The sequence below is a fragment of the Diabrotica virgifera genome, chromosome 3, assembly GCF_917563875.1.
Source record: "Diabrotica virgifera virgifera chromosome 3, PGI_DIABVI_V3a".
NCBI classification, from domain to species: Eukaryota; Metazoa; Arthropoda; class Insecta; order Coleoptera; family Chrysomelidae; genus Diabrotica; species Diabrotica virgifera.
In genome coordinates, this window is record NC_065445.1 from 34,811,808 (window position 1) to 34,837,867 (window position 26,060).

General features: G+C 31.0%; 1 protein-coding gene across 3 annotated transcripts in view; it reads right to left on the reverse strand.

Annotated features, from left to right (window-relative positions):
- Nucleotides 1-300: 300 nt before the first annotated feature.
- Nucleotides 301-26,060, reverse strand: part of LOC114344984 (glycerol-3-phosphate dehydrogenase [NAD(+)], cytoplasmic) — a 65,759-nt gene continuing 39,999 nt past the window's right edge. The window contains exons 6-7 of one of the 3 annotated variants that reach the window (XM_028295817.2): nucleotides 21,727-21,819; nucleotides 301-516 (exon numbers count right to left, since the gene is read on the reverse strand). In XM_028295817.2, the coding sequence (XP_028151618.2) occupies nucleotides 498-516; nucleotides 21,727-21,819 (112 nt within the window). In that variant the 3' untranslated portion in view covers nucleotides 301-497. Of the gene's footprint in view, nucleotides 517-4,432; nucleotides 4,640-11,365; nucleotides 12,672-21,726; nucleotides 21,820-26,060 lie in introns of those variants that run through there. The other 2 variants (XM_028295802.2, XM_028295810.2) reach the window with 2 other exon arrangements.

A 26,060-nucleotide genomic window follows, 5' to 3' on the forward strand; every position in this document is an offset into this window, starting at 1 on the left:
GGTTTTAGAGGTCGCTGAACACGAATATAATATCGACGATTATTCTTGTGCCAAGTACGTGGTGCTCAGGGGGGGACCTCGCCTCCTGGAGATTTATTTTATTTTCATTAGAAATCAATCAAAAATCATTATTCGCGGGCTATTTTCCAATTGCTTTTGGCAACAAAAAATACCTATTTGTTGCCAAAACTAAAAATTGAAATTTTATGATATTCGTTTTGAAAATTGGCTAAGTCTTTTGTCAAATTTAGTCGAATTCAATTTCATTTAAAAAGACTTTACAAGAAATAAAAGACAATATAAATTACAACCTATATTTTATTAACTGTACAATTAAATTTAAAATACTTCGGTAGGTACGTAATAATGATCAGTATGGAGTTCACTTTCAACTATGAGATAGTAATACATTCAATCTCGATAATATTTCACATCTTCATTACACAGTACATACAACATTTTCTATCATAGAAGACTAAGCTCGAACTTATTAATTCTTATCGTCCAACTTTTACCCTGAAAAAATTTGAAGATGTTAGTAAAGATAACGATAAATTAAAATACCAACATGAAGCTCCTAAACTAAATGAAATGAAGAAATAGTGATGAAAAATGTATTTAACTTTTTTTTGACACAGGCTTTTACCATTCAGCCAGTCACAACTTTTTAAGTTCTTCCTAAAGCAAATATGTATTTAACTTGTAAATAAAAACAAAATAGTCATAAGATATGACTATTTAGTTAAAATAGCAAGTTTAGCAACTATTAGCCTATTGATTATTAGACCAAGGCATTTAACACATAATAATTATATTTTTAAATACAGCACTTAGAGACGTGCAACTTTTTGCATTGTGTTCATGATGATATCAGGAAAAAAGTTTAATAATATAAGTTAAATAATATTAAACTTTTTTCCTGACATCACCATGAACAAAATGCAAAAAGTTGCACGTCTCTAAGTGCTGTATTTAAAAATAGATTTATTTTGTGTTGAATGTCCTGGTTAGTAGTTATACAGGGTGTCCCCGGTGTACATATATTATAGAAAAATGGGTGGAAATACATAGTTGCATTTTAAAATGCATAAAATGCATCCATCACGTCAATATAAGTGTATTTTTGGAGTCGCTGAAGACGAATACACCATCAGAACAGAGCACCTGGCGCCAGGGCCGCGAAGTCCACGTGTGCAATGTGTGCGGCACCCACAAGCGCCAGCAATTAAGGGGCGCCACTAGAGGATGAGATAAATGACAGAATTGCAAAGACTGGTAAGCTGTAGAATATTATTAAGAGTAACTTTTTAAAAAAGAAAGAAATACCTATACATAAGAATATAAAAACAGAAATAATAAAAAAGATTGTGAATGTGAAACCCACTCTAACCTATGCCTGTGAATCTTGGGCATTAACAAAATGCAAAAGAATAGACTAATAAGCACAGAAATGGGATTTTTGAGAACAATAGAGGGAAAAACAAGGAAAGATAAAATTAGAAATCAAACCTTTAGAGAAAATTTGAAAATACACCCAGTTACAACAACAATCGAACAAGGACAACTTAGATGGCTCGGACATGTACTGAGAAGAGGAGAGAAAAATAGTAAGACAGATATGTGAAGCGAGAGATATGGGAAGAAAGAAGAAAGGAAGACCAAGAAAGACGTGGACAGAAGTGAGGGAAGCGGCCGACAAGAGAGGAATAAAATGGGAGGAAACAAAAGCAGTGGCCTTGGATAGAAGGAAATGGAAGGAAATGTGGAAAAAAGCGACGAAGAACCTAACTCCGTAATAACTCACACCGAAAGGTAGACGAGTTGTTCTGGATCAAGTAAGTATTGACTTGACCACTTCGGTGGTGACACTGAAAATTATATAAATATGGTATCGCCGTATTTCACGTTCATTTACTGGGTTATAACACATATAAGTTTTTGTTAGGTTTGCTATTTCCAATTCTGCGGGGGGTGGGGGGGGCGACGAAGTTTGTTAAGCCACTGATTGTGCTAGTGTTGGCTCGCTATATTGTTCGTATATTTCTTTATTATATCTAATATCACTCCTTAGGTCCCTACTAATGCCGGATAATATATATTATGTACAGCTGGTTCCTAAAAAAACTGATACGACTCTTAGTAAGATTTGATCATTTTGAGCAGTGTATGATTGATCTGACATTATATTATATTTATTATGACAGACAAATAATAAAATAAACAAACAAACAGCCATTTTTTGACGTTGAACAGAATAAGTTATGTGACGCATTTTAAGATTTGGCAGTTACAGTGACAGAATGTAAATAATAATTATTTATCCTTCAAAATACACTGCTCAATTTTCTAGAAAATACGCTTTAAGAGTCGTATCAGTTTTTTTTGGAACCAGCTGTACGTTGCTTTTAAAAATATAGGAAATCACCATTCACCGCAATGACTGAAACTAAGCCATTGTGGTTTCACTGCAAAAAAGCCATTAAGAGAGACTTAAAACTAACCAAACAGGATGTGATAATAATATTCCATTTTAGTTGGGGGGTCCTTAGACAAGGAAAGAGAGAGGACGGGTAACACTCATTTAATACACATATGTTCCAAAAGTGAAGCCAGTTTTTGGTTTGTTTGTCACCAAAAACATGGCGGTCACGTCAAATATAACAATGGGTTACCAGTGGTGGGTGTTCGTTGAAGGTTAAAATTTCATAAAAAATAAAGTAAATCCTCATCTAAAATTCGTAATAAAAACATATGTATGTATTGAAACATATGTACGTAATATGAGCAACTTAATAAAACATTTACCGTACACAAATTCTTCATTTTAAATTCATTTCATTTTTCATTTTTAATACTCAATGCATAACAATACACCCCAAAGATACGTCGATGATCAAAATCTCTGGTGACGGTTTGGCTTCACTTTTGGTCATAGGATTACTCGTCCTCTCTCTTTCCTTGTCTAAGGGGGGGTCAGCGGGTATAAATTTTTACAAATCGTTTTTTTTCGATTATAGCGCCATCTATCCATAATTCGAGAAAATGTGGGAATTCGTGTTTGGTGTCATTTGATAGATTTCTGAAAAATATTGAACGAGTAGTTTTCAGTTTTCCGATCTGATGTTCATTTCGCGAAAAATATTCGCTTTTTTGCGAAACTTTGTGACTCGCCAATTTCTTTATGCGCTCCCTCAAATCGTCATCCTTTGGAATATACACTCTTCTTTATGTACTTAACTTACCTTGTCTTAATCTGACGTGCTCGAGTTCGACAACGCACGCCCCTGTATTAAGAGTCCATATGTGGTAGGCGTACATTTACAGGGTACAAGGTTTTTCCCAATGTGATTTTCTGACGCGCTCGAGTCGAGTAACGCGCAAAATCATCGCTTAATCTACTACCATAAGACAACCTAATCTGAATATTATTTGATTATTAATATTTAATATTATTATTATTATTATAACCGTTTATTTGATTTTTAATGGGCTCTTGCAATATTTTTATATTAGCAGCTTATCTGATTATTACTAACAATATAAATATGAAATACTCTTCCTGTGGTAATATATGTCAATTGAGTAAGTATATTTAAATAATTAAGATACTTTTTCACTTAAAAAACATAATGAAATAATGTACATACTTACTATTGGGTAACTTTTTTGTTGCTTTTTGTAAGAGTACGACAGAGAAGCTGGGCATATAGTAAGCATGCTAAAATTAACCTCTTCTTATAGTACCTACCATAACGTTATTGGACGTTGCGATCATTCATTTTGTCAGTCCCATGTTTCATATTCTTTAGTCAAGAGATTCATCGCATATCCGAAAAGTACGGAATTTTTTGCCATTTAGCGATAATAGATACTATACATTTATACATTTATGTATACCTATTCTTCTGCTTCCTGTTCAGCCGTTTTCTATCTTTTCGATATAGGCCTCGAATCTTATATATAGATTGTCCCATTCTAATTCTTTAAAAACATCTGTAAGTGTGAGAGTGAAGAGTTTAGTGGATATTTTATCCCTTATCTTCATAATTCATATCGATTCAAGCCCGGAAGGTTTGATAAATTATGCTTTTGCGTCATATATTTGGCTTTAAATGCATGTTAGTGATAACAAAACGCTTCCTAAAATCCGCAAATTTCGATAGCTTAAAAGTAGGTACAGAAAACGGCCGTCAGAGTAGATGGCACTTTTGTAGCTATCCATTTAAAGTTGGAGATGGCAAGAGACATTCTCGGCCGTCTGTTTGTGAATTCGTATCAGCCTGAGTCTCTGATGATGCAGAGATATGCTGGAGCGACGTTGTAAGGCTCTATTGATACCGATTGATACCCGGAAAGTATCAATCGAGGGATCTTTGTTGTGTTATCTTTGTGATCCGGTCCTAAAGGAAATATTCACAAAAAATACGACACATGTTGACAATTCACTTTATTGCTTCTATAACTCTCTTGAACGTTAAACATATAAAAAATAACACCATGCACATAAAAAAGTAAAAAAAAACGCATGCAAAATTTTTTTAATAAAAACGAATGATAAATGATTGTTAAGGAGATTGGGAATTATATTTTACTGAGATGAATTGGTTTTCTGGAATCGATGCGGTCTAATTTAGAATCCCTAAAACAAAAATTTAATCAAAAAGTTATTTAAACAAAATGAGTATTGGATGGTGCGTTAAGTCGATATAGAGTAAAAACGTATTCTTGTACTCCTTATACAGTATGGTGCAAATGAAAGGAATAAATTCGTTATTTTGTAAGCAGGCGACTTTAATGAAAAATCATGAAACAGGTCGATTTTTATTTTTAAAATATAATTTTTTGACGTTTATAATCATGCTAGTGAAACCATCCATCTGGGAGTGATAACGTAATCGATGATTTTTTTAAATGAGAATAGGGGTCGTGTGCTAGCTTATTTGGAAGGTGTATTCTCTCTATATTTGAAAGGTTAATTCTCAATTCAGTAATATAAACATTAACATAATTATTTATACAGGGTGTCCAAAAAACATTTTTTTTGAAATAAATTAATTGATTAATTGACAAAAAAATTTATGTAATTCAAAATACATTTTATGCTGACATAAAACAGAAAAAAAATTTATTTTACAAATAAACATTGTTTTTCGCTTAAATTGTTCAAGCTGCTACCCACCTGCCTTTTGGCAATTTGAATATTTAATTTAAGGGAAAAGCAAGGTTTATTTCTCAAATAAACATATATTTTTTTTAATTATGATAGCGCTAAAATGTATTTTGAATTAAATAAATTACGTAAATTCTTCTTTTTGTGGCATTTAATTTAATTCAAAATTCTTTTTTTCGACACCCTGAATGAATAAATAAGGAAAAGTTTATACTACTGAATAGAGAATTGAATATTATTTTAAATGAGCTAGCACACGACCCCTATTCTCATTCAAAAAATCTCACTAGTAATACATATTATGTCAAAAAATCATAATTTAAAAATAAATATCGACCTGTTTCAGGATTTTTCCTTAAAGTCGTCGGCTTAAGAAAAAATGAATTATTTATTCCTTTAACTTGTACCATAGGTACTGTATACAAATTTCGATTAAAACCACTTTATATTATTGCAATTGATTTTTATCACTCTACGACGTCTGCTGATCAAAATCGTAATATGTTGACCATACAGAGAATCTACGCTTGGTGTTTGTCCCGATATTAATGAACCATCCTATACGTATAAAAAGATATAAAATATAAGTAGTTATCCGACTGTCAATTATTAAAATAGCATTCTTTCTACTAAACTACTACCCTGGCCAAATATTTTAAATCCCGCAACCGCATGCAAATTTAGTAGTAAATATATACTAGATAATCTATCAATCAATATCAAATTACTGAAGAAAAAAATCAGAGCATAGTTTTTATACTTCGTATATTTTAGTATTTTTCTTAGATTTTTCGTAATTTTTATACTTCGTAGAGAACCAAATGAAAATAATACATTTAAATTTTTAGGTAAGTACTGTTTATCATATAAATCAGATACATATCATCTAATTCTAGTCAAATTAATCATAAAATATTTATACAGCTATGATGAACCCTTTTTTCAATCAAAAGCCTCAACGTAGATGGACATGGATAAGACCAGATGGTAATGTCAAAAATGAGATAGATTTTTATCATTAATGAACAGAAAAGAAATATGGAAAGACATCGAAGTGCTGAACAAATTTTCGATAGGAAGGACCTATATGAAGATACACTAAACAGACTTTTAAAATGAAATAGAAGATATTGAACAAGCAAATAATGTCATATAGTCGGTTCGCTAAACTCAGACACAACTGGCTAGAGATTTTAGTTGGTAATTTTTTTGTTTTTTGCCACTTTTGCAAAAATTGGCAAAATTACTATTTAGTAAGTATTAACTATTTAGTAATTATTTTTTGCCAATTTTACCAAAATTGGCAAAATTACTTACTAAAATCACTAGCCAGTTGTGTCTGAGTTTAGCGAACGGACTATAGCAAAGGCACTAAAAAAACGGAAGACGAGTGCTGTCGCCGGACAGTCGTGAATCATAAAAAAATAGGTATTAATTCAAAAAGTGATTATATTGCACTAGAAACAAAAAAATAATTATCGAGGTCAATTGTATCGGCAGAAACTATAAACTGTGCTGGATTCCAGGTCATTCAGGAATAGAGGGCAATGAACATGTGGATAATTTGGCAAACATTGGCAGGTGTCTTAAGATTCACCAGGAGATAAAAATAAACTATACAGAACATTGGCAAATTCTAAAAGATAATATAAAAAATGAACACAATCATTATTGGAAGTCAAAAGTACAAATTAAAGGAAAATGGCATTCAGAAATACAAGTAACATTTCCAGAAAAACCCTGGTTTCACAAATTCCCATACAAAGATAGATGGCATTTGACAAATATAATAAGAATGAGAACAGGACATTGTTGCACAAGCTTACACCTCACACCTATATATGTAGATTAAAAGTAAAAGAACATCCTTACTGTGAATGCGGAAAAATTGAGGATCTAGATCATATTCTTCTACAGTGTCCAATAAGAGTATCCAAGCAGTTTAATCTGAGAACCGAACTTACAAAATTAGGAGTACCAAAGAATTCCAATGTTCAAAATATATTGCAACATCTTACTCATGAATAACTAGAGGCAGTGATTATTCATTTAAATATTAACAAAATGAATTTATGAATTTAAAATACTTCGACCCGCACTTACGTCCCCCAATATTCCCCTGGTTACTTGGTAAATCAAGGCAACATTTTTAGGTTTTCATTTCAGTGTTGCAGCATTGCTTAGAGCAAGACGAGCTGCAATATGATCAAATGTACTGGCAGATGCACAAGTATGCAAGCCAAGAAAGAGAGTAAGAAGAAGAAAAAGAAGACAGCTGACATAGAAGATTTTGAACAAGCAAATAATGTCATAGCAAAGGTACTAAAAAAAACGGAAGACGAGTGCTGTCGCCCGACAGTCGTGAATCATAAAAAATAAGACAGCTGACCGAAAAATGTGACTCCAACTACCTACATAATAACGAAAAAATTAATCAAAGATATCCACCGATCAATCCGAAAGGACATGAGAGAAAATAATACAAGGGCAACAAAAATAATAAGAAAAATTTAATGTTTTTTGAGACGAGATGTGAACAACATTGTAACACGAATATGTAAAGAATAAAAAACAAAGGTGGAAACATCACTACGAATAGAACCGAAATACTCGAGGTTGACGAATCCCTTTATCGAAAAATGTATGAAAAGGCCAACGAAAGACAATATCGGTCCCTGTCCAAAACCACAAACCAGGAATCCGAAGAAATGCCAGAAATGATACCATAAGAAGTCAAAACGACACTTTCAAAAAGTGAGGAAAAATAACAAATAAAGCAAATCTCCTGGTAATGATAGAGTAGTGATCGAGGCTATCAAACACAAATGCTTGCAATGGCAATGTTAATTGTATTAGAAGAAATGGTATTTACAAAATTTTAAGTTTCATTTCTATATAGTTTTCTCCTAATTACAGAAGTATAAAAAGTACGTTCTTAATTACTATGAAGTGGATTTTAAAATATTCATTTTTTGATTATAAATACTTGAATATCTCTTGAGTCTATTATTTATTTATTCACGATTAGAAAATTGACACTAGTTTCATTAAAAGTTTGAGTGCTACGCAGACAGCGTATTATTGTGTTTCATTTTGTCTAAGGTCCAAAGGCGTCTTTTTCTAACAGCAATGTCAGCATTGTGAATTCTAACAGCAATGTGAATCTTCATTTAGGAGAGTGATGGACTAGAGAGAAACGCAGGCCACATACGGCGAAGATATAAATACGTAGGCATCATCTACCTAACTGGTACAAAATGGAATTAACTTAGTCTGTCAATTAGGTATACATCGCTAAAATTTATGGTATAATGTCACAATCAACTGGGCATTTATTTCTTCTAGATTCTAGATATACAGGGTGTCCCGAAAAGATTGGTCATAAATTATACCACAGATTCTGGGGTCAAAAATAGGTTGATTGAACCTCACTTACCTATACAGGGTAGGGATAAAGTATAGAAACAAGGTAATTTCTCGGAAACCGCTTGAACGATTTTTATAGATTTTGGTGGGTAACGGTCTTCTAATGAGGCCGATATTACAGTGGTAATTACATTGTTGTCAAGTCTTCCGTTTTTCTGGAAATCTAATGAACTTTCTTATTTTAAATGGAACACCCTGTATATTTTTTACGTGTTGAAGTCCCTAAGAAATACTAATTATTTTTCATGTTATATTCCCTATACCTAAATTTCATAATTTCGGAGTTATTGCTACATTTACATATAAATTTTTTTTTTAATAAATTATAAAAATCAATTTTTTTCGGCCCGAGCAGATATTATTTTAGGTTCTTTGGATCACTGGGAACAAGAAAGGTCTTTTTTCATTTTCCTCTAAAGTTAATCGTTTCCAAGTTATAAACAATTTAAAACTGAAAAAAATCGAAAAATGACGATTTTTAAGGTTCAAAAGAAAAAAAAAATTTAAACTACGAAGTACCTAAATTCAAGCTCAAACCTTTTTCTATCAGCTCCCTATAAAAATTTTTGGCACGTTTTATTCCAAAACATTGTTTTTTTAATTGTTAATGAAGCGCATATGAGAGAACGGACGATCGGGCATGGGGAAAACGATGTTTTAAAATGAAATAAGGCCAAATCACTTATCGCTAGCTGATACAATAAGCTTCGAACTTGAATTTAGGCAGTTCATAGTTTCAAAAATAATATTTTTTACTTGTGTTTTTTAACCTAGAAAATCGTTATTTTTCGAATTTTTTCAGTTTTAAATTGTTTATAACTCGAAAACGATTAACTTAAGAGGAAAATAACAAAATACCTTTTTTGTTTACAATAATCCAAAGATGCTAAAGTAATGTCTACCCGGGCCGAAAAAATAGATTTTTATAATTAAATTTGTTTTTTAATAAATGTAGCAATAACTCCGAAATTATAGCATTTAGGTATAGGGAATATAACATGAAAAATAATCAGTATTTCTTAAGGACTTCAAAACGGAAAAAATATACAGAGTGTTCTATTTAAAATAAGAAAGTTCATTAGATTTCCAAAAAACGGAAGATCTGACAACAATGTAATTATCACTATAAATCGGTCTCATTAGAAGACCCTTACCCACCAAAATCTATAAAAATTGTTCTAGCGGTTTCCGAGAAATTACCGTGTTTCCAGACTTTATCGCTACCCTGTATACAATAGTGCACACAAAAAAAGTTACAGCGCTTTGAAGTTACAAAATGAAAATTGATTTTTTTATACACCCGATAAAACTTTTATGGGGTTTTGTGTACGTTCCAATTAAATTATTATTGTGGTATCATTAGCTAAACACATTATTTTAAAACTTTTTTGCCTCTCAGTATTTTTTCGATAAGCCAGTTTTTATCGAGATGCGGCTTCTTTTTTAATATGTTTACATAAAATTTTTATGGGGGTTTCGCTCCTTTAAACTCCCCAAATGTTTGTGTACGTTCCAATTAAACTATTATTGCGGTACCATTGGTTAAACACAGTGTTTTTAAAACTTTTTTGCCTCTTAGTATTTTTTCAATAAGGCACCTTTATCGAGATGTGGCTTCTTCTTCAATATGGTTCAAAATATACCCAAAAATGTAAATTATAAATAAATTTTGTGGATTTGACAATATTCAAAATATCTCGATAAAAACTGGCTTTTCGAGAAAGAGGCAAAAAAGTTTTAAAAACACTGTGTTTAACTAATAGTACTATAATAATAATTTAATAGGAACATACACAAAAGTTCAGGGGGGTTTAAGGGTGAATTTTTGTATATGTATTATTTTTTTTAAACTGGCTTTTCGAGAAAGTACTAAGAGGCAAAAAAGTTTTAAAAACACTGTGTTTAACTAATAGTAGTATAATAATAATTTAATAGGAACATACACAAAAGTTTAGGGGGGTTTAAGGATGAATTTTTGTATATGTATTATTTTCTTCAAAAATTTTAATGGATGGGTCTTTCTGTCATTCTAAACGGCTAAAATAGGTTCAAATGTCAGTGAAAACTGTGAACTAATATTTTGATTCGTTTTGGATATTAGAAAAAAATGTAACCTTAGTAATAATTTCCCACTTACCCCACAATCGACTTATTGTTATTCAGTAGGGTAGAGTGGGAAATTATTGCCAAATGGGATTTTTTTAATATCTTTAAAACGAAGAAAAATATCATTACACTTTCTCCTAAGTTATCGTAAGCTCTTCACAAGTCATGATAAAAACATAAATCCTTCAATTTCTTTTTTTAATATAGGGAAATTTATGGGTTTGGAGACAGCGCCCTCTAGTAAAAGCCTGAAACATTAAGGTACGTATCCATACGTTGGTGCTCCGTGTAGCTGCTCAAATGAATACGGCATGCGCACCCCTACATATAAACCGCAAACCGGTTGAATCGAAGAGGGTGAGCGCCGAGCGGCGGACACCAACGTATCCACTATGTGGAGCTGTTACACGGAGCACCAACGTATGGATACGTACATTTACAAGTTAATACTAATTGCATCAAACCTTGCATATTTGCATCTTAATGCCAAATTGCATCAGTTACACCAGTCCTTCTACAAGATTCAGCAGCGCGCTCTATATATTTGATAAAGGAAAAAGGCTTTATATTACAGCGCTGTTACATATTTTTGCTAACCAATATCAAACTATTTATGTAAAAACAAAATGTGGAGATTATCTAAACCGAAAAGTAACAAACAACCACTGTATACAAATTTATTCAATGCAATAAAAAAAATACAATAAATTTACTGTTCCCATAATTTGGATTTTATCAGGTTATTGGGAGAGGGTGGATTCAGGTGAAGGTTATGAATTTGGGAATGTATCTGAAAATAATGAAAGTGTTAGTTTCCAAAAAATGAATATTTTTATTGGGTATGTATGACACTTTAGAAACAATAATCAAAAATCACTTCATATCAAAAACAAACGTTATTAACAAACAAAGAATTATAAACAATGTTAATTACAATTTTTGTAGAATTTACACATATTTTTAATACAAACAGAAAAAACAGTTGTTTAAGTATCAATATTTCGTTATGAATTGTTTGTGAAACAACAAAGAAAAAGTTATAAGGGGCATCAACAATTTTAACAACATTCTTTAAACTTTAAAACAATAACAATAAATAGCAATATAAGAATTGTGTATGCCAAAGTAATTATTGAACGTGTATAAGAAGATTTAGAGATTAATAGATAACTACTAAAAAGATAACAATCAACATTAGTTATCTACAAACATGTTCAATGAAGAACAAGTGACTTAGAAATAAGATTGACTAGAAATTTACTACCTAATTTAAAATGTAAAAGAATTAGGCAAAAACAAATATCATGAAAGCAATGGAAATGGGAAAAAGAATATAAGGGTAAAGAATACATGGCAAAAGAATATAAGGGAATGGACAGTAAATCAATATGGCATCTTAAGAAGAAGAGATATAACTTAAACAGGTTAATTATATACAAAAGAAGCAATAATGCTAACTCCAAAGTAAAGTTACGAAGGAAGAAAGTTAAAAAATAAATATTATTCACCTGCAATATCCTTCTCTGATGGGTTAGTTTATTAAAAACGTTAAGAAATCACAGCTAATGCCGAATCTCAATTAAAAACAATTATATATGTTATGAATTATTAAAACTGTTACTGCTGTATAAACCAAAAATGCTTAAAAAATGTGTAAATTCATTTCTAAATATAAAATAATAAAAAATTGTATCCTTGCTTAAATAATAAGCTTAAGACAAATTAATAGGATATTTACATATGGTGAACTACTGCAGATAATAAATATTTTATAATAAAATATATAGAAATAATATATATTTATATAATAAATAAAAAGGTGTGGTATAGTTGCGGTAACATATATTGTAGAACACTTTAAAAGCCGCCACGTTTGATCCCTTCTTTTTTCAACCAACCGGTTATTTGTACTAATCGTTTTCGTTGGGAAGTAGTTCCTCAGTCGAGTGTAGGTGTAGTGTGTTGGTTGCTGAAATGTAATTATTTTGAGTAGTGATTTAGTACAGTCGGAAAAATGAAAGAATACCTATGAACGAACATATAAAACACGCTGTATTTTCCTGTCACCGTGTCACAAAGAAAATTGCCCAGTGCAAATACATGTAACAATAATTATTACATGTACTTGCGCTGGCCAATTTTTTGTGTGACACAGTGACAGGAAAATACAGCGTGTTTTATATGTTCGTTCATGGGTATTCTTTCATTTTTCCTACTGTAGTTCCTTGGTAAAGTGTAAAGTGTTGTTGGCCGTAATTTAATTATTTTTAATAGTGATGTGACATCAGGGGGACAATGTGGTTGAAAATGTTGTGTAAAATAACAACACTAATTTTTTAGAAAGTGACAGTGCCAAAGAAGATTCGAATGCACTTAAATGCTGAAACACAGTAAATATGTTTCAATAAATTCGGCTTCAATGAACAACAACTGTTGGTACAAGCAACTTCTGATTTAACAGAAATTCAACTTTCAACTGTATACAAAATTGCTAAAAATGAACCGTATAATCGCAAGAAACGATGTGACTACAAATTTTCAAGACCTACAGATGCTTCACTTATATTGAAGCTATTGAACTATTGAAAACCACAATATACGATTGTACAGAAGCAATGAAATACCTACAATAAGAAATTAATTTGAAAAAACCGGTTGGAATATGAACTGCTGTGTGAAAACTCTTCAAAATTGGATAAAGAAAATGGGATTAAATTTACAACAATAAATAAGCGTCAAGCAGTTATGGAAAGCCAAAGAATAGTCAACGGCTATTCTACATCAGTTATCAATGCAAGCATGCGGAAAGAGGGTAGCTTGTACCTTGTAAGCTGAAATGTAGATAAATAATGGTCAAAATTAATTTTAGCACATACGATATGTCCTGCTTTAACGGTATATATAGTCGGAAAAATGAAAGATTACTCATGAACGATCACATCAATCACTTATTTTGTATTTGCTGTCTTTTTCTATAAATAACAAACGTTTGTTATAGAAAAAGACAGCAAATACAAAATAAGTGATTGATGTGATCGTTCATGGGTATAGGGCTTTTCATCGATTGTCATTTGTGTCGAGCTTCTGTCATATGTTGTATAATCTGTGTATAATATTAATATACACGGATTATACGACATATGACAGAAGCTCGAAACAAATGACTGTGAATGAAAAGCCCTATTCTTTCTTTTTTCCGACTGTACCTAAGTAAAAAATTAATATGTTTAATTACATATTTAATTACCACACCAAATCTTTTGTAATGAAAACGTGTTCGTAAATTTGTTCTAGTAGTGTACACTTTTAGTTTAGTTTCAGTTTAGAGTTTAATTAAAGATTTTTCGTAATAGGATTTTTTCGTAATACTTTATGGATGCCTGAGATTTTTTATGTGAAACGATTTTTCAAACACAAATATCGGTCTTAGATATCTACAATATTGTAAAAACCACGTATCATACCTTTTTTTAAATATATATTATCGTCGCAGTTCAAATTTTAACAATAGTATTTAGTGGAGTCACTGAAGGTTTTTACCTCCGATTTCGTCGAACCAAATTGGTGAGTAATTAGAGGATACCTCAAGGAACAAAGGTGATATAATGCCAACTTGCGCTCTTACCCTGGGGGTGGATGCCACCCCTTTTCGGGGGTGAAAATTATTTTATTAAAAATAATACCATAAATCGATAGAGGGACAAATTATAAGCAAAATTTGTTATATCAAGTTATTAATATAAATCAAAATTTTTGAGTTATTAAAGACCAAAAATTTTATTTTTTCCTAAAAAAAATGCATGTTTTAAATCGGTTTTTCACGTATAACTCAAAAACTATAAGCTTTTACAAAATAGTTATTATTACTGAAATTGATGATAATAAAAAACTGAATACACTCCTCACTTAAAGAACTAAACTAATATTAGTTAAAAGTGAGTTATTGGCAATTGAATGTGTATTTTTTTCGACGAGTACTCAAATCTAAGGATTCAAGCTTAAATAACGGGAAAACGATGCAATGTATAAAATATACCTGCTAATCATTTGTCAACATACTTTGAAATACCTATTAAATGAGCTTCAGAACAAGTTAATAGCTTCAAAATTAAGCAAGTTATGATGAAAATAAAAGAACCCTTTCGAATTTTTTAGGAAAAAGTGAAAAATAAAACATACGCCATTTCCACAAAAATTAAAATTTATAATAATCCTTACAATAGCTTCTTTATATTAGCATAAGTAATGATTTCAATAATTTTGACCGGTTTAGAATGCATATTTTCGAAAAAAAGATATAATTTAAAAAAATCATAATTTTTAAAATTATTGTAATTTTCATATTCTTTTGATAACAACTCCAAAAATTCTTAATATACGTAAAAAATGATAAACACCCAAATTTTAGTTTATTCTGTGTCAAATATTTTACCTGTTTTACTATTTCCATAGGGTAATAAATAACCGAGATAGAAACGTTTAAATCTTAAATTTTGCTGTGAAAAACATGCAACCGGGGCCATTTAACCTTTTATTTTTAAAAAAGTGAGGAGTCTAAAAGATTAGATTCAACGTGGTTAAATAGCCTTTAGAATTAACTTCCAAACGGGTTTTAGATAAACTTGATATCTTAAAAATAAACGGAGTTATTAAAAAAAAACAATAACATTTTTTGGAAAAATTAAAAAAAATGAATTTTGAAAAAGTCTTGGTGCATAAATTTTAATGCTATCAACATGTTCGGGGGCTCAGTTAATAGATATTTTTAAGTACTTTGACAAATGTTAAATAAGTTTATGTTATAAAATGCATCATTTTCCCGTTATTTCAGCTTGAATACTTAGATTTTTTTACTCGCCGAAAAAAATATGTATTCAATTACCTATAACTCATTTTTAGTTAACACTAAAAGGTTTTGCTAGTAAAGGATTCATTTTATTTTTTATTAGCTTCAATTTTGGTAATATTAACTTTTTTGCAAAAACTTATAGTTTTTGAGTTATTGATGAAAAATCGGTTAAAAACATGCATTCTTCTCAAGAAAAATTAAAATCTTTGATCTTCAATAACTCAAAAAGTTTTGATTTATTTTAATAACATTATATAACAAATTTTGCTTAGAATTTGTCCCTCTATCGAATTATGGGTTTTTTTTAATAAAATAATTTTCACCCCCGAGAAGGGGTGGCATCCACCCCCAGGGTAAAAGCGCAAGTTGGCACCATGTCACCTTTGTTCCTTGAGATATCCTCTAACCACTCACCAATTTTCATGCAAATATATGGAGGTTCAACGATATCGGAGGTAATAGCTCATATCCACCTCCAGTGACTGCACTAATTAAACTCTATACAATTATATCAACACAGTAAATAATTGATATTGTAATATATACAAATTTTTGCGCAATTTCAATTTTTACATAACAAATTGAAATAAGGTAGTTAAGTACAAAAATAGCAACCTAGATGTGAATTGTACAAAATAATGCTGATAAGATAAATATAGTCAAAAGTCCGGCTTTGGAGGGAAAAAGTATTTTACTGAAGCTTTCATAATGTGAAAGTAATTATGTTCGCCGTGATATGTATTTTGACATGTAGATCTACATAAATTGTTTGCTTGTATTAAATTACTAATTTGCTTATTAGTTATTTCGGTATGCGGTTTTAAAATTAATTTCGGGAATGAATAATAAATAACTATACAGATATAATTAAACTAATCTAGAAATAACAATAATTTTGTAATTTTGGTGGTGTCAAAATTACCACTAAATAATGTAAGTATTTTAAAAATTAAGCAATGGTATTTGTCAAAAAATATATTTTGTTTCAAATTTCGCATTGTTTCTAGAAGAATGTGTGTATCAACATTATGTTTTATTAGGACTATTGTTAATATGTCAATATCTTCCTGTATAGTTTATATTTATTTCCTTTTGCGTTATGTTTAACTTAAACATATACAGATTTCTAAAATCTCATAAATAAACTTCAACAATATAAAAATATATATATGAAAATTAAACAATTTTTAATAATGATAATAAAATAAAGTATTCATAATATTCAATCAAATAGGAACATTCTAACTGGATAAATTTTATATATCTCTTCATTTCAATAACTCTCTACTTTCCTAAATATATTTGAACACCTAATTTGTTAAGATAAGCTCCTACGGTGTCTTTGATAAATTTGTACGCCCATTTAAAACATGTTTGATAACAATTTTTAAAGTAATTTCACTTTCCCATGAAAGGAAAACAAATTTATCCTTATCTCAACGACAAAATCCTGTAATTTTGTCGTTGAGATAAGGAAAACTGTTCTGTAAAGACAATACCTCCCCTTGGAATCCATATTAACCTGTAGTTCGCATGTACATTTGACTGATGCAATCCAAGTAGAACTGGTACTTGAATCAGACATCATGTTTGAACTACTCACTGAGTATGCAAATACGTATACCCGTATGTCCAGGATAACCCAGGCCTACTCAAAAGCTATTTTAATAAAAGCCAATTGATAAAATACCTTGTAAATGCATACATTTTTATCTCGACGAAGCCTCAAGACTACAAAGTGTAAGGATAAATGAGTATGAATCATACGTAAAAACAAAGACTTTGACAGGCGCCAACTAGAACACCTAGGATATCAAAATACACAGAGGAGTCCGCCAGGGCTGCGTGCTGTCATCACCACCCTTAAATGGACAATAATAATTTAAAATAATAAATATATTTCATTTAATACAGAAATAATTATATTAAAACGCTCAATCTTTTGCTCAGTTCAAAATGGTCTTATCTGTTTGAACGTTCAGTCAACCTCTCTGACCATGACCCAAAGAGTAAATGTCAAAAATCCGTTACTGACCTCTCAAGACCGCTACAACAGGTGACTTCCGGCAGGTGAATCCATCTTGGTTTTGTCACGTTTGGAGGCTTAAGTCGCATTGTAAAATTTAGATTTTACCTTCATATATTTTATGGATCTGTAGACTTAAGTGAAAAGCAGATCGAGAATTTCCTGGATATTATAGGGTTCATGAGTTCATGGATATAAACTCCCGATCGACTTAAAAACCCCACATATAGGTCACACACCATCTACGGTAAGTCCTTTAGATTTAATCTATCGTAAAACTGTTAGAGCCACGTTTGTAACGACAGAGTGTATAAAAATATTGTTGCTTTTTAGACCTTTTTTCTTCTATTCTTTCTTTTGTTCCGGTACCAACTACCGATTTTTACAATACCACCTTCTACAAGAGCCTATATATAGCTAGCTAGTATATTTCTGACAGCCTCTAGGATATTCCGTCATACCACAATAAAATCTAAGTTCAACACCGTCTATGGTCGCAGTGGATGACTTAGCTGTTCAACCAGGAGTCTGAGCAAGGAATCAATCAATGTAGAAACATCAGAAATTCAAGTAAGATCTTTCCTGTTTGTTTATCTATTGTATCAATATTACGAGATATACAGTGTGTTGTACCTACGCTTACATAGTGAAAATTAGTGAGAAACATTTGGTTTACCTGACATATTACTCCTTATTTATTAAACATAATATTTATATCTTTTTTGTATTTCGAATTCATTTAAGTATAATATCAAATCATTTTCAATAGACCAGTGTAAACCCAAAAGTACTTTTGAGGAACAATAATCACGTAACCTCTTTTCTGTATATAACAACACTATAAGGTATCAATCATACAGAACCAGGCATTCACCAAAAAAAGGAACCTCTTTACTGCCTTTATTGACTATAAAAAGGCCTTTGATTCAGTGCCGCATGAATGGCTTATAGATATGTTAAGAATATACAAAGTCGATGATAACATAGTGACTTTTTTAAGGCATATAATGACAACTTGGAAGACTAAAATTCACCTCCAAATACCTGGTGAAAACAATATCGAAACGGAAAATATCGCAATCAACCGGGGCCTGTTTCAAGGAGACTCGCTGAGTCCCTTGTGGTTCTGTTTGGCTATGAACCCCCTATCACAGCTATTAAACTCCACTGACTCAGGTTTTAGCATTAAAAACAACAATACTGTAGTAGCGAAGCTTAGTCATCTGTTGTATATGGATGATTTGAAATTAATGGCTTCTACTCGAGACAATCTAGAACAAATTGTAAAAACAGTAGAAACATTCTCTAATGATATTAATATGCACTTTGGACTAGACAAGTGCCGCGTTTTAAATATAGTCAGAGGGTATCAATCATTATTATTGTCATTTTTGTAAACATGTAAATTATAAATAATATAGATCGAACGTTTAATATTGAACTAAAAATCTTTTACCCACCCACTCACCGCGAATTCAATAAATTCAATAATAGTCTAGCCGGTAGTATAAAACTGTTAAAATAATTAATTTTATTTTGAATATTTTTCATCCTTCTTGCTACCCATTTTGCCTAGGTAGTTTCCCAAGGTAAAAACGGCTAGCTCAGTCGGTAGAGCATGAGACTCTTAACCTCAGGGTCGTGGGTTCGTGCCCCACGCTAATTTGCTACCCCCGTTTTTACCTTGGGAAACTACCTAGGCAAAATGGGTAGCAAGGATGAAAATTATTCAAAATAAAATTAATTATTTTATTACTATATTAAATGAAATATATTTATTATTATAAGTTATTATAATTATATTCTATTGCTGATTTTATTTATTTATTTAATATATGCAAAGTAAAAAGTGAACCGTAACACAGATTTAATAGAAGGTATACCTATCAATCAATACCGACTGAAGAAGAATTTGAAGAAATCTAAATGCATGATCATAACTAAATCGGCAGATAGAAACACCCAATTGATTTCAGAAAATACTGTAATTGAGAGTGTGGATACCTACAAACACTTAGGAACGTAAATAACATCAAATGTAGACCAAAGCAAAGAAGTTGAGACACGTATTGAAATAGCACGAGCATCATTCATTAAACTTAAGAAGTCCTTTGTTGTCAGGAAAAAAGGTTAGAACTACGCCTAAGGATACTTCGGTGTTACGTGTTATCTATTCTTCTTTATGGCTTGGAAGCGTGGGCACTAAAACAAGTGCATCAGAATGAGTTGGCTGCCTTTCAATTTAGGTGCTACAGAAGAATCCTACGAACGTCATGGATTCAAAGAATGCCAAACGTGGAAGTAACTACAATAGGAAATGAAGTGGAAATGAACTATCAAAAGACGAAAACTTGAGTTCTTAGTACATGTGATCACAGACACAAAAATACTCATTATTACAACTTATAATGCAAGGCAAATTTCGAGAAAAGCGAAATGTAAAGAAGATGAAACTTGCAGAAAAAGAAGTACTTCAAATATTATGCAAACATATCGTAAACAGCTACAACTTCGAGACAAATAGTATTTTCATTTGTTTGAATATATCCTATAATTCTACTACCTTTATATATTTTTCCATTCAATAAACGCTTTACCTACTTTCCCAAAAGTTTTAAATTTTTTGTGCCTCGTAACTTTCAGTATTAATTAATAAATTAGCGATAAAATGCAAATTCTGCATAAATCTTAATACTTTACAATTTTATTTACGAATACATTATAAGAATATTAAATATTGCAACATTCCGCTGAATTTTTTATTGCACATATTAATTTATTCCCACGTAAATTGGAATTATTCGTTATAGTAACTTTATTTAACGTACGTATAACCTTTAGCATACAAGTGACTTTTATCCATGGTTTTTAATCTAGAATATTATTTCTTTTTCCTATGGCAATTAAATATATTCAAAAATATGCTCTTTATGACAAACCAGAACTAAAAATAGAAATTGTTTAAGTTTCTTAATAAATCCGAATCTGTACTGGAATTACGTAAAGCTTCGATTTTAACAAGTGACAAGTGACTTTGACAAATGACAAATGACTTTGACAGATGAAAAGTGACTGACAGCAATAAAAGTTGAGGTAAGGATAAGGTGAATGTTGTATACAATTTATTGTAGAGAACCTGAATTGGCAGTTAGTTTTGACGAGCTGCTTCATTTGTTATTTAGATTGTTTTTGAGCAAGTTTACGTTTTAACCTTGTTATTCATTACTATTAATATAAATATATAAATTAATAAGAAATAAGTTTTCTAGAATAATTCAAAATAGGACAGGAATATAAAATAACTGGTTTTGCCTGAAATTGTTTCATCATTTCATCGCAGATTGTTCCTTGAAATAATTAGTAAGATTTGATAGATGGTGCAAATGTTACTTAAAATAACTTTAAAGAAGTAATAGCTGAAGATTTTCAAGAAAAACGAAAATTTTTTGATCCTATAATTAAAAATTTTAATAATTTATAGATGAATTAAAACCTGTGGATAAAAATCACATTTGATTTTTTCGAATTTCTTACATTCGTTTTAATGTCATTAGTGGTTAGTTAATAAATCAAAATTATAGATTTTTATAGTCTTATCTAGATTTATCTACATGTGTTTATTTCATTATTCGTGCATTATTATTTTCATTACGTATCATTAGATCCTCATATCCTTGTTGGTTATATTTAACACTAAACTAACTTTAAGCAAACATAGAATCAAGACAGATCTCAACACCAAAATCGTGCCGAAAACTAAAATACCAATCAGGAACAAAACTCGTTTGTACAAGTCAAAACAAAATACGAGATTTAACCTCTATGCTTAGGCCTTGTTCATATAGGGCGGTTTGCCAACGTCGACGTCGCGGTTTACCTGTTTTAATTGATCTCACCCTAATGCCGCCTTTGAAGTTTCACCCTAATACCAAGAAAAACAGGGGGAAAACAGGTAAACCGCGCAGTCGACGTTGACAAACCGCCCACATATGGACAAGCCCTTAGAAATTAGCAGAAACAAAAAATGATTGAGCATTACTTAAAAAAATTACGTGTTTACAAAAATTTCGAGATGATGAATATAAAGAAAAATCTCGTATATTATATATGCAAACTTTGACCAAAACAAAGTCAACAACGCACACTTACATGTGCTCAGGGTGGTTCTTGATACAGCTGATGAACTCCGCTGGAGGAAGCTGGCCATCACAGATCTTGTAAATCGATGTGAATAGGGGGAACCTGTAAAAATAGTACGGTTAAATGAATAAAAGTTTTTTTTACATTAGTTTCAACGAATATAGATGTTTATAGAGCGGTAATTCTTAACAAAAAAGTGTCTCTCCATTCAGACAGTGTGCGAATTTTTTTACCATTTTTGAAGTTATACTTCTTTACCGGCGATATGAGGGTGAATTTTTATATGTTAAAACCTATGATCCCGGCGCATGCGCATTATAACTTTGTTCTGATTGGATGTTCAAATGACATGTCAAAAATTATTCAATATGGCGGCTGTGGTACAGCTGTAGTTTGATTATTTATGGTTGTTGCGTTTTAAAATTTGTGTGAAAAGAAACAACAAACAAAAGTTAGTTAATAGTTATAACTTTTGGACTATTTTGGACAAGGAAAACTCATTCTAATTTGGTAAGTAGTTTTTATTATAATCATATTGTAATTATACATTTGGATTAGGTTGAAATACAGTAGAGCGTCGATTATCCGAACTAATTGGGGGACATAGGTGTTCGGAAAACCGATTTGTTCGGATAATCGAACTACAATATATTGATACATATTTATAGTCATACATATTTATCCACAAGTGAATAAAAGCCATATTTATATACCTACATATTTATTTATATTTTGATAATGACAACTAGCAACTAAACAAAAAAGTGCAGTCTTTGCAACAACATAATTATTTTTGGATACAATATTGAAGAAAATTGAAGAAATTTTAAGCGTCAATTACTAACGCTTGCTCGGTATTCGAGTGCGGGACGCGGGAGTCGATAGTTCGAATAAGCGGTCGTTCGGTTGATCGACGTTCGGATAATCGACGCTCTACTGTACATTTATTTTCTCAAGAATGGGGATTTTAGAGAGAAATCCCAAATTAGGTCCGATTTTTATTTTTAAATTATGATTTTTGGCGTAGATTTATTTATCTAGTAGGTATGTAATGCTTTGATTTACATACTCAATTTGATTACCAACAAAAGTTCTACCAATCTTCATCTAATATATTGTTTTCTTACTGTTTTGCTATATTTTAATATTTTCTTCCACAAAATTTAAACTACATAATTTAATTATATTCAAAACAATGTCAAACAGTAAAACGTTCAGTTACCCTATTTTTCCACATGACAAATAATGTGGAATTGGACGAGTGAGTCTAGGCTTCGATTACGAATCAAAGCGCCCCGAAAGTCACGGGTTCGATTCCCGATGCAAGTTTTTATTTTTTTATGCATTTTATGATTGTAAGTATATTTGTTATATAATTTTTTTTTCAGAAAATGCGTATTTAAACCAACAATTATTATCGTTCAGAAATCATTTTTTCGTTGTTGCATTTTTCAATGTGTTTGTGTGCGTTTTATTCTTTTATTTTTTAAAATTTTTGGTATTGCCTTAAAAATCACACAATATGTAGTAGAAGTATAACTTCTTACGTGCGTACAAAGTACACATAGATTCTCTTTTGTCTGAACATCATTTAGAACGGCATTTTATTTTCGACCAAGCATAAACATAATCAGATTGTTTATTTACATTGACAAATGCCGCTGGCCAAATTAAAGTGTTGTTATGATATGCCTCTGCAAATGTATATATACTGCGTTCCACGGTCACCTTTCAGTACAGACTGTTATGAAGAACAGTGTTGCCAAGAGATATTAATATTTATATTAAATAAATTTAAAGTATTTTTATACCTCACTTAGTCTATTAAATTTGTCAGTATGTATGAGAAATCTTGTAAGCTGTCAAAGCAAAGGGAGTTTAGCTCGGTGGTAGCGCGTTCGACCGGAGATCAAGAGGTCCCTGATTCGAATACGTGTGTTATCTAACTTTTTTTTCATTTTTAGTATTGTTTTAATAAAAATTTTTAGAAAGTAGTAAGTAAAAATTAGTTTAATCTTTAAATACAAATAACCTGTTGAAAGTATATTTATTTCGTTGAAATCATATAATAGAAGTATAACTTCTTACGTGCGTACAAAGTACACGTGTTAAAAAGTACATTTTTAAGGCACTCATGTAAATTGCAGAATTCGCTTCGCATATTCTGCAAACTTTCACATGCGTGCCTTAAAATTGTATTTTTAACACTTATATCATAAATAACTATTAAATATAATATTAATCACAGGCTAATTATAATTAATATTCAAATGATATATCTTTAATATCGTATAAATATCTTTCATAGTACCTATCTTAGTGCAGCCGATATGTGAAACAATTGTGCATTTAATGATAGAAGTATATAATTTGGAACAGATATACTGCACATATAAAGGTTCAAATTTAGATGGGAGGCCATCTCAGATTTTGCCTTTTACAGAAATGGCGGGGATTCAAAATGGCGACTATACATATGTGACTAATAGCACGATAACTTTTGAACCAGACTTCAGATTTCGACCAAATTTGGTATATAGGTTCTTTTTTTGATGTATAAGATCGAGGTCTTGAACCAGAAGAATCGGTTTACCAGAAGTTATGTTTTTTCTGGTTTTTATGTAAAAATATGTTGTTTTTTTTCAATTCTCTGTATGTATTAATTTTTCAAAAACTTAATACCGCCATTGAAAAGAGCGTAAAAATATTTCTTAGGAAATATTTTTAACTTTTCAGTTATCTTAATTACCATTTAATAACGTGCAAAACGTATCTTCGCACGTACCTATATGCGGCAGATTCGTGTAAATATTATAAGAATTATTGTGCATTTAATGGTAGAAGCATATAATTTCGACCACATATACTACACATATAAACGTTCAAATTTAGATACGAGGCCTTCTCAGTTTTTGTTCCTTTTACAAAAATGGCAGGCATTCAAAATGGCGACTATACATTTATGACTAATAGCACGATAACTTTTGAACGAGACGTCAGATTTGAACCAAATTTGGTATATAGGTTGTTTTTTTTTTATGAATAATATCGAAGTCTTGAATCAGAAGAATCGGTTTAAAAGAATTTGTGTTTTTACTGTTTTTTTTATGTAAAAATATGTTGTTTCTTTTACAATTCTTTTACCCTGTATATATAAATTTTTCAAAAAGGTAATACTGCCATTAAAAAGAGTGTAAATATATTTTTTAGGAAATATTTTTAACTTTTCAGTTGTGTTAATTACCATTTAATAAATGCATAACGTATGTTCACATGTACCTATGGGCGGCAGGTTCATTTTGAATGCCCGCCGTTTTGTAAAAGACTAAATCTGAGATAGTTTCATATCTAAATTTGAATCTTTGTATGTGTAGTATGTGTGGTCCAAATTATATGCTTCTACCATTAAACGCACAATAATTCTTATATTATTATTTTCACGAATCTGCCGCACATGAAGATACGTTGTGCATTTATTAAATGGTAATTAATATAACTAAAGAGTTCAAAATATTTCCTAAAAAATATTTTTACGCTCTTTTCAACGACGGCATTACCTTTTTGAAAAATTAGCATATACAGGGTGAAAGAAATGAAAGAGAAACAACATATTTTTACATAAAAAAAACAGTAAAAACACAAATTCTGGTATACCGATTCTTCCGGTTCAACAGCACGATATTATTCATCAAAAAAGAACCTATATACCAAATTTGGTTGAAATCTGTTATCTCGTTCAAAAGTTATCGTGCTATTAGTCACATAATATGTATAGTCGCCATTTTGAATGCCCGCCATTTTTGTAAAAGGCAAAATCTGAGATGGCCTCATATCTAAATTTGAATCTTTGTATGTGTAGTATATGTGGTCCAAATTATATGCTTCTATCAATAAATGCACAATTCTTATAATATTTGCACGAATCTGCCGCACTATCTATGAATTATTTAAAAATAATAAAACCCACAGATTTTCAAATCAAGATGTTTTGGACTTCTGGAATATTCTATTTAGACGGACTTTAAGTTCGTCTGCTTAAAACCGGCAACACAGAGCTGCAAGGCTCCATATAAGTTTCATATTGGGATGTGTTGCCCACACTGCAAAGTGACTGCGGAACGCAGAATAGAAAGTGAGTTCTGTGCACCATAGCGGGGACGAATGCGCGTCGATGCAGCTTAATATCCAAGGAAAAGACGGTTCTGATTTTGGCGGTATGTATCGCACCGGATTCTCAACACCTCGGTAAAAGCGATAAAGGCGTTGCTTGGGCACACATACGTGTTTCTTTGAAAGTGTTTGTGTTTTTATTTTTGAAGGAACTGTATTATGGTGTTCTTAAT